This window comes from Stigmatopora nigra, chromosome 2 (assembly GCF_051989575.1).
Source record: "Stigmatopora nigra isolate UIUO_SnigA chromosome 2, RoL_Snig_1.1, whole genome shotgun sequence".
NCBI classification, from domain to species: Eukaryota; Metazoa; Chordata; class Actinopteri; order Syngnathiformes; family Syngnathidae; genus Stigmatopora; species Stigmatopora nigra.
This window is the reverse complement of record NC_135509.1, coordinates 18895453-18910471: the sequence shown is the minus strand read 5'-3', so window position 1 is coordinate 18910471 and position 15019 is coordinate 18895453. Positions and strand designations below refer to the sequence as shown.

At 39.1% G+C, this 15019-nt stretch overlaps 1 protein-coding gene across 3 annotated transcripts in view; it reads left to right on the top strand.

The window, feature by feature from the left end:
- Positions 1 to 15019, top strand: part of zfpm1 (zinc finger protein, FOG family member 1) — a 93153-nt gene that overhangs the window by 31338 nt on the left and 46796 nt on the right. For all 3 annotated transcript variants that reach the window (XM_077711783.1, XM_077711778.1, XM_077711772.1), the window contains one exon: positions 10156 to 10302. In XM_077711783.1, the coding sequence (XP_077567909.1) occupies positions 10156 to 10302 (147 nt within the window). The remainder of the gene's footprint in view (positions 1 to 10155; positions 10303 to 15019) is intronic.

Below are 15019 nucleotides of genomic sequence, written 5' to 3'. Positions count from 1 at the left end.
CTTACATTTATCATATTTGACATTTGGCTGTACTCCCCCCTATCTAACCATCATCTGAGGAAAGCACATTTTTCCCATCAAAAATCCTGTTGTGACTTTTGGTGTTGTGAAGGGGGTGAGAGAGAGGCTGCTGATACATCCTTTGGCAAAGCAGAACGATACATAGATACGTAAGTGAGCGCATCTTTTCTTGGCTCCACTCTCTCTGTGTTTTCTTTGTCCATGTGTAAAAAATAATCCTTCATGAGTTGGCCTCCACAGTTGTGTGTGTGTGTATTTTTGATCTGCAGAGTAATTATAGAGTCTTCTGCCCACACACACACACACACACACACACACATACGCACACAAACGTGCTGCACACAGTCACTTAACGTGGATGTTATCAGGGCAACGAGGGCTCCACTGATGCCCTGCCACTTGAAAATGCCTCCTTTCTTTGCTGCTGCCAGCCATGCAATAGGTTATATTTAACCAGCTATCTCCTTTACATCCCGTCTTCATGCTCCACAGGGCTATCATCCCAACACTGCTGCCACCATCTCACTTTATTTTTATTTTTATTTTAAGCTTTCTGACAGGAGGCGGCGATAACAAATGCAAAGCCAAGTTGTGAGTGTTGCCCTCACAGCCCATCTCTCTCACTCTCTCCGGCTCTCTCTTTCTCCCTCTCTCTGCCATTATGTCACTGTCGAGAACCCTAATTTTTCTTCTAAATCCTCTATATAAAGGGTATTTTATGCGGGTTTTATGATCCTCAATCCATGAGATGAGATAATAGCCGATACTGGGTTCACGAGTACAATACCAAAGATTTGCATGGAGAAACAATAATTTTTACATTTCTATTTGAGTAGGGTTATCTGTATTAATCTCTTTCAGATACATTAAGGACCATTCCTTCTCTTAAGCTTAGGGAACTAAAAATGTAGGGCTGGCTCACTACAAACCTAAACTCCACAAATGCAGAAAAAAAACATTACAACACACGAATCAATAAAAATAAGGTGTTCACAACTCCCTTGTGTAATTCTCTGCGAGCACTGGGCGGAGCGTTGCATTTTCGAGTGTTTTTTTTTCTCTCTCGTTAGTCAGTGCGAATGGCGTATAAACTACTTCTCGTTAGCAAGTGGTCGTGCATTATATATAAATGTGAGAACACTTGTGTGCATTGTTTTGGGAATATTTTGAAGGGAATACAAAAGTAAACAATTGATAGGTTGCATTTGAAAGTCAGGGTCAAGTTCATTTAAATGTGTTTGTTATGTTACGAGCGCGTTGCCTTGCAAAAAGTCCAGTTTTTTTGTGTTTTTTCAGAGGGCTGGAACTAATTCATTTGTTTATAGTTAATTTCTATGGAAAACGTTTGTTTGAGTTGCGACCTCGGTCCCGGAACGCATTAAGCTTGTATCTCGAGGTACCATTGTACAAACATAATTTTTTATAAACAATATCTCGTTCACCGTGGTTAAGAAGTCCTAACACCTGGCGCAATTTGTGAAAACCACGATGTTGGGACATTATTTGGACTCTACAACCATTTCTGCACTATAATTCAACTCATTCATTACAATACTGTTCACCATTCCTGCAAAATAAATATGTTAAATTAGATTATTGTACTGTACTTTGATGTGATGGTATTTGTACCCATGGCTATCCATATAGCAAATGCAGCGTCCATACATATGATAGTATTGGTATGACACTTAACAACCCTCTTTGCTGTCTTACTAAAAGTGATGGAAGACGTCTGTCTAACCTTGTCCCTCTTGATATAGCAAATCATAGGTAGATTCAATCACTCCACAATCGTGAGCGATGGCAGTTTAAGTTTCCCCTTCCTTGCATTTGCTTCTGCTCTTCCTCACTAGTATGACATGCACTACCGAAGAGGAAGAAGGTAGACACTGCCTGTTAGTGGCCGGTCAATTTTCCCCGTTCTTTAATTCCAACTGTCTTTTTTTATATTAGCTCAGTATCTCAGCATTTTTATATTTCTAGTTAGCTACTCTGAACAATTCAGTACATTTATAGATAGTCAACATCAAAAGCCAAGAATCGCATACTTGCTCTTGACTGTCTTAACATATTTGTATAAAGCTTTATAATTCCATTGTTTCAAATAAAGAGATGAGATGACAGATATCACTCGCAATCCAGTGATTATAACACCAGCAAACTGATGCAGACATGTCTAGCTGCCTGTTAGACTAATTTTACATTGGGGCTTATAAATTTGTAATGAAGAGTAAACAGGAATTAACCCCAAGGAAGCTGTTGTTTCACTTTCCGTTGAATGTTTTTTTTGTCTTTCTTTGTGGCAGCTGTTGTTCTTTCCTCCCTCTGAGTTGTTTAGTCTGGACTCAGCAGAAGTATGTGTGTGTGTTTGTGTGTTTATATGTGCCTATGTTTGATCTGCCAATAAAGCATGCACGTTCCATTGAGTCTTCAGGGTTGCCATTTTGATTATACATAATCTGAAGGCTAAATTTCATATATATATATATATATATATATATATATATATATATATATATATATATATATATATATATATATATATATATATATATATATATATATATATATATATATATATATATATATATATATATATATATATATATATATATATATATATATATATATATATATATATATATATATATATATATATATATATATATATATATATATATATATATATATATATATATATATATATATATATATTTCACTAATTTCGTCATACGCAGTTTGTGGGTATGATGATTATTAGGCTTTTGTCGAGTCAATGATGATGACAAAGCCTATGTCCGATTATAATAACCCTCCATGGCTATCACATTTTTTTAAACTCAAGAAAATATGTTGTAACTGTCTCTTTTGGGTTGGGGCTTTACCTGGAATGAGATTTTAACCTCTGTAACAGTCGCAATGACATTAATGCAAGGATGTCATTGCCAATGTGTTTTTGCATTGACAATTGAAACAATCAGCCAAGGCGACTATTTTCATCAATTCAGATATTTTTGTAAAAGATCGGGTGGGCATTTTATCCTTCATATCTGTGTAGTTGTTGAATACCAGACTTACAGGACCTAGAACACGTAAGGACTGCTATCAGGCCTGAAGCAACATAGTGTTCCAACATGGAACACAGCAGCAAGAAGATTTATTTCTGTGGGTTCAGGGGCTGTGAATAGTGCTAGTGAGAGGCACCGGACAATCAGATACTGTAGGCCTGTGGCGAAGAAGCTGCTGATCCCCAGGCCTAGTTTTTCTCTCAGTGGGGCATGAAGGATATACTCCACTGCTGGACCATTCATCACATCTGGTGCTGAGGAAACGCAAGAAGTATATCTGCGATGCTATATCGCTATTATCTCACTACCTGCCCCGCTCATACTTCTAGTAGCAAATATCTCCTCAGAGGAGAAGGAGGCAAAACTAATTGTTCCTACGAATGGTATCAAGTGTCACTCATTTTGTTTCGATTACAAACCATCATCTGGCCAGCGCTATCACTATACATCTAGCCCTTACTGTCTCTCTCCCAAGGTTTAGCGAGTGTCCCAATCGCTGTCTCACCAGGACCTTTATCACGAAGACTCCTCTCTGCTCATTAAGGAGTTAATTTTATCCTCATATCTCTGATTATTGCAGTCAACCTAGAGCACTGTGAATTCTTTAAATTTTCTTCCTTGTTATCAATAGAGGGAGAAGACGGAGGGAAAAAAGATGAGAATGGGGGGTATTTAATCGTTTAAGTATTCTTCCTGGGGAACCAGATTTCTTTTTTCCCCTTTTCCCAGCAATGCAAAGAAATCTCTCGGAAAGTAGGCCCATCTCAGTAATTCAGTTTTTAAAGTGTGTGGAGGGAGGGAAGGGGAAGAGGGCGATGTTGGGGTACGGGAAAAGCAGTGGCAGTGGTGATGGCGGGAGAGGGTGTGGGGAAGAGAGGGGGGCTTGATGAAATTCCGCTATCAGCTCCGAACCAATATGCAAAATATCTCGCTGGAAATCAAATAGCTATTATGTTTTCATTTCCACGTCGGCGTATTTGCTTAATGAAGAGGAGACAGATCAGACCGGCAGAGAGAGTCTGCAGGAGCCGATAACCGCCAACGGCTCCCAGCTATCCGCACAGAGTGACGCTCCCAGTCACTCTCCTTTTTCACCAAAAATAAATAAATAAAAGGAGGAAGAGATGGAGGTGAAGGAAAGAAAGAGAAAAGGAAGGTTGTGCTATAAAGGACGGGAGAGAGCAGAAGAGTATTATATTTAGAGTTTCAGAAAGAGGAATAAAGTAAAACAGTAGATGAAAGCAATAAATGGAGAAATGACAAAGACGGCCGGTCAGGTCAGGGAGGAGAATGAAGGCGAGAGACTGAAAGAATGTTCATTTAGACGTGTATGCAATTGAGGTAAAGGGGCCTTGAATTCATTTCAACTCAAGGCATTGGAAACAGCCAAGTGATTGTGTAGTTAGTTTGTCTTCGTGAAATAAAAAACATATGAAGAACATTCTCTTTTATTAACTGTCAAAAATCATTTGCTTTACTATTTTAACACAACTTACAACAACTAGCTGTACCTTGCTGAAAGGGGGCTGCCCTTCAAGAGCTGGACCGTGTAGGAGGACTTGTACTAAATTGAATTGAAATCTTTAATTGTCATTATACAAGTATAATGAGATTTAAACACTTTTCTAAATAGAATGTTTGCCCTGTGTTGGCACTCCCATAACCCTGTTTTTTTGATTTAGAGAGGAACTATTTTTGGTGTCACTACAGTATTTAAAGTATTTCCATTTTTTTAGATATAGATTATGTTGAGATATTAATACATTAGTCTTCAAATGCGTATAACTGTAGTATTTGATAAATACACTTCAGGATAATTGTAATTGTGTACTTGTATTTTTGTATAGGGGCGAAAACATATATTATCGTAATGATAATCGGGGTGGTCCCACTTCTTGTTTTTTTATATTATCGCGGCGATGTTTGGTCTACATCTTCCACGATATTCGAGGGATTACTGTATATTCATTTAAAATAGTAAAGTGGTCAGAGCACAAACATGCTTGAACGTCAATGCAGCCCTATAATAAGATATATTTGAATGTGGTTTCTGAGGGTTTTGTTCGGATTGAATATTCAGGTCTTCTTTCTTGACATCAATTAACAAGTGGTTTTATCCCATGCATAGTTAGTTCACAATCACACATTTGCTATGTTCCTATCCTCTTCCGTCTTTCTTGAAATATCCTTTCCAGTTACTTTTTATTTCTAAGTCTGAGATTGTCTGATACAAGTGCACCCCCATTTTCCTTTTCCCCTCCTTGCGTTCGTTATTAGCATAAGAGCGGAGAGGCTTGCGTCTGCCTAATCAGGCTTGTTGAGCATACAGGTTTGATGTGTGTTGTCTCAGTGTTTAATCACCGAGCTGCCTTGCCTGCTACAGGTTTGTTGTGGATGGAGAGTTAATAAAGCAGTATCTTGGGTGCCTTCATCAGCACATCACTTTGTTCTGCCTCTTCTCACACCTCTAAGACAGAGAGCGTCAGTCCCTGCGCAGCCGCTCAAGTACTCTCCTCTCCTACAAAATTCGTTTTGGTTTCATCTTGATGCCGCTGTGTAACAGCAAGTAATTAGATTCATAGCCATTTTTTTTATTTTAACTCTGACATACCTTTACACCTACCTTTATTGTCTGTGTGCATAACGGGTGTCCTTGTCCATCACCTGTAGACGGTGCAGATACGCTGGCAACAGTGCAATCATTTCCCACTTGATATCATGCTATTCCCAATGTGATGTGATGAAATGAAGCCCTAAATACAATGCAATTTTAAATTAAGGTAAAATATTTTTCTTCTGGGTCACGGGTGGTGTCGTGGCACATTCATCTGACTTGGCCACAGGCAGTGTAGGGTTGATTCCCACTCATAGAGGTTTGAGTGCAAGTGCCCGACGACCGACTGGTGAACAGCATAGGGCTTAGTCCCCCTTTCATCCTAAATTAGTTGGGATCGGCTACGTTACCGTTTCCACCTTGATAGGGCAAGTTGAAAATGGATGGATGTGAGAAAGATTATATATTTTGGAAATTGCGGCGGCCCTGTGGGGCCAGTGGTTAGGGCGTCAGGCTCACAGCTCTGGGGTCCTGGGTTTCAAATCCAGGTCAAGTCCTCCTCTGTGGAGCTTGCATTTTCTCCCCGGGCTTGCATGGGTTTCCTCTGGGTACTGCGGTTTCCTCCCGCATTCCAAAAACATGCATGGTAGGCTGATTGGACACGCTAAATTGCCACTAGGTATGGGTGTGAGTGTGCATGGTTGTCCTTTGTCTTCTTGTGCCCTGGGATCAGCTGGCCACCAATTCAGGGTGTCCCCAGTTTCTGGATCGGCGTCAGCTGGGGTAGGCTCCAGCACCCCCTCGAACTTAATGAGGATAAAGTGGTTCAGAAAATGAGATGAGATTTTAGAAAAGGATTGATTTACATGAGGTGAGAAAAAGAGACATTATGAAATCAATTGTGATTAATAGATTCTTTATTACCTTACTACATATTTCATTACATTTTATAAAATGCTTTATCATCACTAGTTTCGGCGGGGGCTGCTGAAGACTTTCCCAGGTGCCTTCGAGCACGAGGCGGGTAAACCCTGAATTGGTGGCCAGCCAATTGCAGGGCACAAGGAGACAAACAACCATTCACGCTCACACTCGATGTAGCCAGAGAAAGCCTTCACAGGTGGACTGATCTGGATTTGAACCCAGGACCCCCACTGTGGGACCGACGCGCTAACCACTCAACTGCCGGGCCGTCTCCAAATTACTTATTAAATTTAAAAAAATAATCATAGGCTGGTAACTAATCCGATCTGATATAGGCTGTTGGGGGGTTGCTGGAACCTATCCCAGCTGACTTCGGTCACGAGGCGGGGGACAACCTAAATTGGTGGCTATCCAATCACATGGCACAGGGACAACCATTCATGTGCACACACACACCTAATGGCTTTTTAGTGTGTTCAACCTGCCTACCATGTATGTTTTGTGACATGGGAGGATTTCGGAGAACCCGGAATAAACAGATGCACATCTGGGGAGAACATGCAAACCCTCCTGGGATCAAACCGTCGACCCCAGAACTATGAGGCCGTCATGTAATTTATCAAAACCACATGCACCATTTACCTTAGAGCAGAAAAGCAATTGGTATTAGGTGGTATTGTTAGTTTCAAGATTAGGTTTGATCATTTAATCGACGAATCAGAATCAATAAAAACAAGTTAATTCTTTCCAACCCTCTGAAAACAACACCAAAAACCAGGATACTGGATTGGAAAAAATTGTCATCTATTAACAAAGTAAAAAATAACTAGTGGTTTAATAGTACGAAAATGTGTTTAATAGTAATACAATTAGACAGATTCTAATTTTGTTTTAAAAAAAAAAAACTTTCTTCTCCCAGGTTGGCTCTATTTGCCCCGCCTCCACCCTGACTTTCAGAGCAACCTATCGAGGGTTGTTTGCTTTTGTCTTCCCTTCAAAATATTTCGAAAACGATGGACACAAATGTTCTCACGATAGGATAACGCTTGACCTCTTGCCAACGAGAAGTAGTATATACTCTTCCCGTATTAATGATCGCTCCGCCATTCCTACTGACTAACGGGGAAAAAAGACACTGAAAATATGCTCCGCCCAGTGCTCGTAGAGACATTACACGAGGGAATTTCGACCAGAAAGACAGTGCCCATGATGTTCCTATGAGCAGCCTCTACGCTCGTATGTAAAAATTTGTCTCGTATGTCAAGATAAATATTTGCTCGAAATTTTACTCTTATCTCAAATTGCTTGTATGTCGGGGCACTCGCATTTAGAGGTAATACTTTATTGTATTTTCTTTAGCATTCCATGACATACTTACTTTTGGGGGTTCCAGTATCATTATACATTCACTCTTTAACATTTTCCTCAAAGTTTTATTTTCTTGTTATAATTTGGTTTTGGGACATACTGGCTCTTTGGCTATTTTATGAGCAGTGGCTTGTACTTCATTACTTCATAATAGTTTGGTGCAGTTCGATAAGTTCACCAGTTTTGATAATACTGCATATATGCCCTGTGTCTCCCATAGTTACGTCCAATTTTCTTGATGGATATATCGCGGAATAACAATTAATGTAGCGTTAACTCTTCAGCTGGCAAATGAAGTGGAAATTGCACCACTTAATCTTAGAGCTCCACTGTATCCTTTTAACAAACTCTCCAAGACACAAGAAGGAAGGGCTATTTCTCCTTGGATAAAATAAGTTGAAACTTTCTGTACCATTCAATGTCCGAAAGCAGTGATGCAGTGATTGATTCATTAAGCCAGAGCAGTAATGAGAAAAGAAACCATAATTCAAACTTACATTTGAAACACAAAATGTAATTGGAATTTTATATACAGCGAAGTCCCTTTGTACAATTATGATTAAAGCAAAATTAATTGTATGAAAATGTCCTCATAGATACTGAATAGTCGATAAAGCATCGCTTGGACGGCATGGGCCTAATTCTAAAAATATTGTGGATGGCATCGATCTTTTTTTTTCTTTCTTTCCCGACTATCTTTTTCTCTTATGAAGGTCCAAATCTAGCTATGTTAATTTTATCTGAAATTAGAGTGTGAACCATGCAGGCGTGGAAGTTGAAATTAGCCTAAAGATGTTTCATTTACAAAGACAGAAACACTTTGTCAGGCAGCGATTGTTTCCAAGCATTATCTCAGCCTGCTTTTAATTGCTTTGCAAGTGAAATTAACAGAATTAGAAAAATTGCCTCTCCCTTTTTCCACGAGCTTCTTCATTCACGGGCATTGTTGTGTACGTTGTATAGATTATACACTCCATTGTTTCGGCATTGTAAATATATACGCCCCAAGTCACGGCTTTAGTTCTGAAAAATCCCTCGATTGGTTTGACAGAACTAAATGAAAATTAATTTACAACCTGCCTGGGTTTAGGCAGAGGGGTGGGGCAAACTGGAAACATGGTTCTCGCTCTCTTTCTCTCTCTCTTTGAATTGCGCTACACGGTAAACATTGCGGTATTCCTTCTTCCTAGTATTTAATCTTTTACTTTTCTCTGTTGAAAGACATCGTATAATATTAACCCTTTTTTACTCTCAAGATCTACACAGTTTTTAAGAGCAGTGGTTACCTCGAATCCATCATTGAATCGGCCACTATCTCATAGAGAATGAAAATGCTGTCCTAATATTTCCTGCCAATAAACCACCAAACAAAAAATTGTGACTGAGGCTTGAAACACAGCAAACAAAAGATGGTTCTGAGCTCCCAATGTACTATTTTAAGAAGGCTGATATATTCATCTTAAAGAGGGGGCATTAATAATGAAGACGCCTTTTTCCCCTTTTCATGGATGTAATCTTCAAACAGGCTAAAATAGATCAAAAGTACTGTATAATTACTATGGTCAGCAGGGATTGTGAAATTGTAATTGATATAGATCAGCCCTTCACTAATCACTCTTTTAGCTTCAATTTTAGGTATACTGCAATTTGGCTTTAGGTCCCCTTTGGCTTCTGCCATTAATCTTATGGATTAGATCGTTAAGTGGGTCGGGTTTTATAACCATTTTCAACATTCGTTCCATTTATATGTTTTCCCCCCCTCTCTCTTATGCTATTTAATTAGATTTTCTCTTCAATTTTAATGAATCAAAGTGAGGAATGTGTATTTTTCATGAAACATTGTATTTAAATTCTGTTCATTATCCCTTTCGCTTATCCTCACAAGGGTTGTGGGGGGTGCTGGAACCTAGTTTAGCCAACTATGGCCACCAGGTGAGGGACATCCTGAATAGGTGGTCAGCCAATCTGAGGCTGATGCGCTAACCACTCGGCCTGCCAGGCTACCCATTGTATTTAAATGTTTGGAGAAAAGAAAATTGAATACATTTTTTCTTTCCAATGTACCTTTAACATTATAGCCTTGTCTTGTTATGAGATTGTGATGGTGCCCATTAAATAAAAAAGAAAAACACTTTTTTCATTGCTTGCGATTGATCAATGTTTATTTATAATTAATATGAGTGTTATACTATGTTTCATTTTCTCCTCCTTTGTTTGCAGGGTCACTTGGTGATCTTGACAGCAATGAGGATAACACATTTGACAACCTGAGTCTCTCAGGAGAGGAGGCGGAGGCATCGGACCCGGATGATTCAGCAGAAGGTGACAGCTGTAGTCCCGCACCCTACACACCACCTTGCAATGAAGGTGAGTGGCTGATTAAAAGTCAAACAAGTCTGTTTAAACTTTAAATACAATTCTGAGTACTATATTTGCTGCATTCTAAACTAAACCTGAAACACAACTTGTCCTGATTATTAGCATTAGTAAACATGATACATAATATATGAAAGTACAGGACTTATCCAAATATTTTGTGTATTTTGGCTTTAAAAGACAAATGTGTATATAGTTTTCTGGACTATAAGCCACACCTGAGTATAAGTCGCACCCGCCAAAATATGCCTAATTAAGACAGAAAAAACATATGTCAAGACATATGTCGCACTGGAGTATAAATCTCATTTTACAGAGATGAGGTCAACAAACTGTCTTTGTGGTGTTCAGTGAACAATCTCACACTAAACACCACACAAACTAGAGAAATAATCCTGGACTTCCGCAAACGCAGCACAGATCTTGCCCCACTGCTCATAAATAGAGTATGCGTAGACAGGGTCCAGTTCTTAAAAATCCTTGGGGTCCACGTCACAGACAAGCTCTCCTAGTCTACCAACGGTATGTCTAGTAAGAATGTGCAATATCTTAGAAATCTGTGCAATATATTATAATCTGTGCAATATATTATAATCTGTGCAATATATTATAATCTGTGCAATATATTATAATCTGTGCAATATATTATAATCTGTGCAATATATTATAATCTGTGCAATATATTATAATCTGTGCAATATATTATAATCTGTGCAATATATTAGAATTCATCTAGCCGGGATGTGACTTTTCATACTTTTATACTACTATTTGTGTGTTTTTTATTTTTGTTTTTTACTGGGAAAAGACACTTTAAAAAGATAGGAGTAGCACCACCAATTTCGTTATACGCAGCTGTGTATGATGACAATAAAAGGTTTTGATTAATTTTTATTTGATTTGATCAAGACAGACAACCATTCATGCTCAGACTCATACTTAGGAGCAATTTAGAGTGTTCAACCAGCCTACCATGCATGTTGTTAGAATGTGGGAGGAAACTAGAGTACACAGAAAAAAACACAAGCAACATGCAAACTACACATGGTGAGGACCAACCTGGGATTAAACCCATTCCCCGAGCAATGTGAGGCAGACACACCCCCTATCCACTCACCTGGCCCCCAAGAAACGTATTATAATGTAAAAAGTCAGTGGTGTGCCGTCAGGGCCTTCAAGGCTTTCTCTGCTTGCCTCAGAAACATCTTAATCACAGACTGATGTTAATTATATTTTGTCCATGATTAAGTCGTACCTCGTCGTCCGACCGCTCGTCATACAACATTCTTGTCTTACGACAAAAATTTTGATCAAATAATTCACCTGAGATACGATCAAAATTTTGTGATGCGACCAAGCCAGATGGCTATGGATGGCCCTGTCTTTTTTGCATCTCTTTCGTGTATAAAATATTTCTACGACCACTGGGCGGACTTTGCATTTCCCCACCCGCCCGCATTTTCCCCCACGTTAGTTACATTTACATACCAGGTAAACAATATTACTATGGATGTGCAGAGTTTTGCAAAGAAAAGGCGACCGTTAAAAGTGAACATGAAACTCAAAATAATTGAAAAATATGAGTGGGGTACGTGTTACTGAGCTCACTAGGCAATACGAGAGGAATGCGTCAACCATTTTCACCAACCTTAAGCAGAAGGACGCAATGAAGTGGCAAGTTCCAATTCGAAAGCCGCAGTGGAATTTATCAAGACATTTGCTTTGATTATCGCCGAGGAAAGTTACGTCCCCCAGCAAGTTTTCAACCTTGATGAAACTGGTCTTTTTTTGGAAAAAGATGCCCAGGCGGACATAGTTTTACCTGAATTAAATAAATATATCTTCCCATACCAATGTGACATAAGTTAATTTGAATTTGTTTGTTTACGAGTGCCATGGATAATATTCTTGTGTTGATTTAAAAGCGGTTTTGTCAACCCGCAATGGCTGAAGGAGGAGAAGAAATGGATTTGTTTGCAGATTTACTGTCAAAGCCATTTTCAAAACGGACTTTTCAAGAAAAGCTGGACATCATTAAGAAAGGTTGGACAACTCCGAAGCAAGCAAGCCTGTCACAACCGGGAAGGAACATTTTCAGCAGTAAATAGAATAATAACATTTGCCCGAAATACAACAGGACAGGCTTGACTTTCATTCGATGGCCATAGAAAACAAGAAGGAAAGAAAGAGGATGGATTCTGGGTACAGATACAAAGGATTTTTGGTGAATAAAATATGGCTATATTCCTAAATAATATTTCAATTGTATGAGGTTATTATTGATTATTTTTAATGTGTCGCAGCTGTAGATGGAATGAGAGCGACAAAATGAGAGTCCAGTAGAGCATAGCGACGTTCTAAAGTGAGAATCAATGCATTCGCGACAATATATTCAAAATAAAATAACGGATCTGGAAATGGATTTAATTTTTGGACAATTTCGTAACTTGGATGTTTTTCGTGTCTTGAGTCATTTATTTGCATTTAAAAATTTTGTAATGTGAGGATTTCGTACCTCGAGGTAAGTAGAGGTATGACTGTACTTCGATTTCACCCATGCCACAAAAATAAGCATGGTAGGCTATTTGAGCACTCTAAATTGCCCATAGGTAAGCCTGTCTCATTGTGCCCTGCGATTGGCTGACCCCTGGTTCAGGGAGTGCCCCACCTGGTGCCCATAGTTGGCTGGGATAGCCTCCAGCACCCCTCGCGTCGCAAGCTGTAGCTGTAGTAGAGGTTTTATAGCCAGAAAATAGTTTTCGATGGTTGGATTGATTCGCTGAAGGCGTCGCTAGAAAATTCACGAACCGCCGCTGTAAAAAAGTGAACATTACATGCAAACTCCACACAGGAGGACTAACCTGGGATTAAACCCAGGACCCCAGAACTGTGAGGCCAATGCACTAACCACTATTCTAGCGGCCGGGCCCACACACACCAAAGTTGTAGTGACAAAATTTATTGTGCTGTGGAACATGGTAAAATGCTTACTTAAGCATTAGTTTTCAAATCACCTCTCATCTCCATTTTGATCTTAGTTTTTCCTGTCCATAGGGTTGCTTCTATGCAATCATTTTAGGTGTTTTTTTTCCCTCAGGCCTCTCAGCATATTTTAAATATATGTCTATTAATTTTTGTGGGGCTTTAATCCTTCGGCTCAATTTGGAGACCAGCAAATCTGTCCCCTCAATACACCTCTTATCCGATGCCTTCCGCTTGCACTGTCTGATAGTAGAGTGTTCAGTCATATTCTTTTGACTTATTCAAGACTTTTCCTGCTGTGGTTTTGTAATCTCAAAAATTCCTGAACTTGTGAAATTTTGGACTGGAAATGATAAGCGTCTGTTGGTTCGGTTGGTTTGATAAAGCCATGGAAATTCTGTCAGGTGCTAATCGAGACAAGACAAGATTAGAGATTAGCAAACTCTGTGTGTTGGCATGTCGGTGTGTGTGTGTGTGTATGTGTGTGTGGGGGGGGGGGGCTGTGTGTGTGTGTGTGTGTGTGTGGATGAGTAGGTTATGGATGTAATGAAAGAAAATATCTTTACTTAGTCATTAATGAGGTTATGTTGTTTTTGTTTTCTTATTGTTCTCTTTCCTCGCCAATTAACGAACACCATCTCATTATTCGATAAGTACTCCTTCTCCCTCCCTTCATTTGGATTCCTCCATTTCCCAGCACTGCTATTGTCAGTGCTCTATTAGTCAGCCATGTTTGACAAACCTGCTCTTTCAACCTAGGATCAATACTAGGTCTTTATCTGGCTAGTGCTGGCTAATAAGGCACGGCCTCATATCTATCATCTGAAAGAGAGAGAGACAATCGCTGACACACACACACACACACACACACGCAGAAACACACATGATAACACTGTGATAACTAGCTACAAAAACACATGTACCAGTTACACCAACGTGGATTCAGTTCCAGCCACAACCCACTCTTCTCACTTTTTAGTATATTTAATTATGGTACATACACACACATCTCTTCCAGCAAGTCTTCTTTCATTCTTTTGTGGGTTTATTTTTTCCTCTGTTCTTTTTCTTCTCTCTTCTCAGAATTTTTCGACAGTTAAAACATGTCTTCCCCTTTTACAAAAAGGTTCAACAATCATACTTGAACATCACAGGAAGCCTGACTGAAAGCTTGCCGATTAGTCAGTATGTGGCCCTATTTTGACCTGTGATAATAAAGCCCTGTTTGGAGAAAGCCACATCCATTTTTAATCATGTAATAAGTGATTCAAGTTGCTGTAATGCATGAATTTTATTGCTTTTCTCTTTTGTCATTTTGGGATGAGTGCATGTGCTTGTGAAACAATTTTCAGTTTTTTTTTGTTTTATCTGGAAAGGCATCTATTTTCTACCCAATTTAGTTATTTATAGGCTCCTGCGGAAGTTGGAGCCAACCTTAGCTGACTCGCAGTTGGATAGATCATGTGTGACACATTGAGAGAGGGAACCATAACCCTTCAGTGATGTCTGAATCAATCCAACCCTCAAAAACTATTTAAACCTTTACTGCAGCTACAGCTGCGACACATGTAAAAAAACATCAATAATAACCTCATACAATTGAAATATTATTTAGAAATATAGCCATATTTTACTCTCCAAAAATCATTATTATCTGTACAGAATCCATCCTACTTTCTTTCCTCCTTCTTTTCTATCGCCATCGAAGCTAATGCTGAAAGTCGAG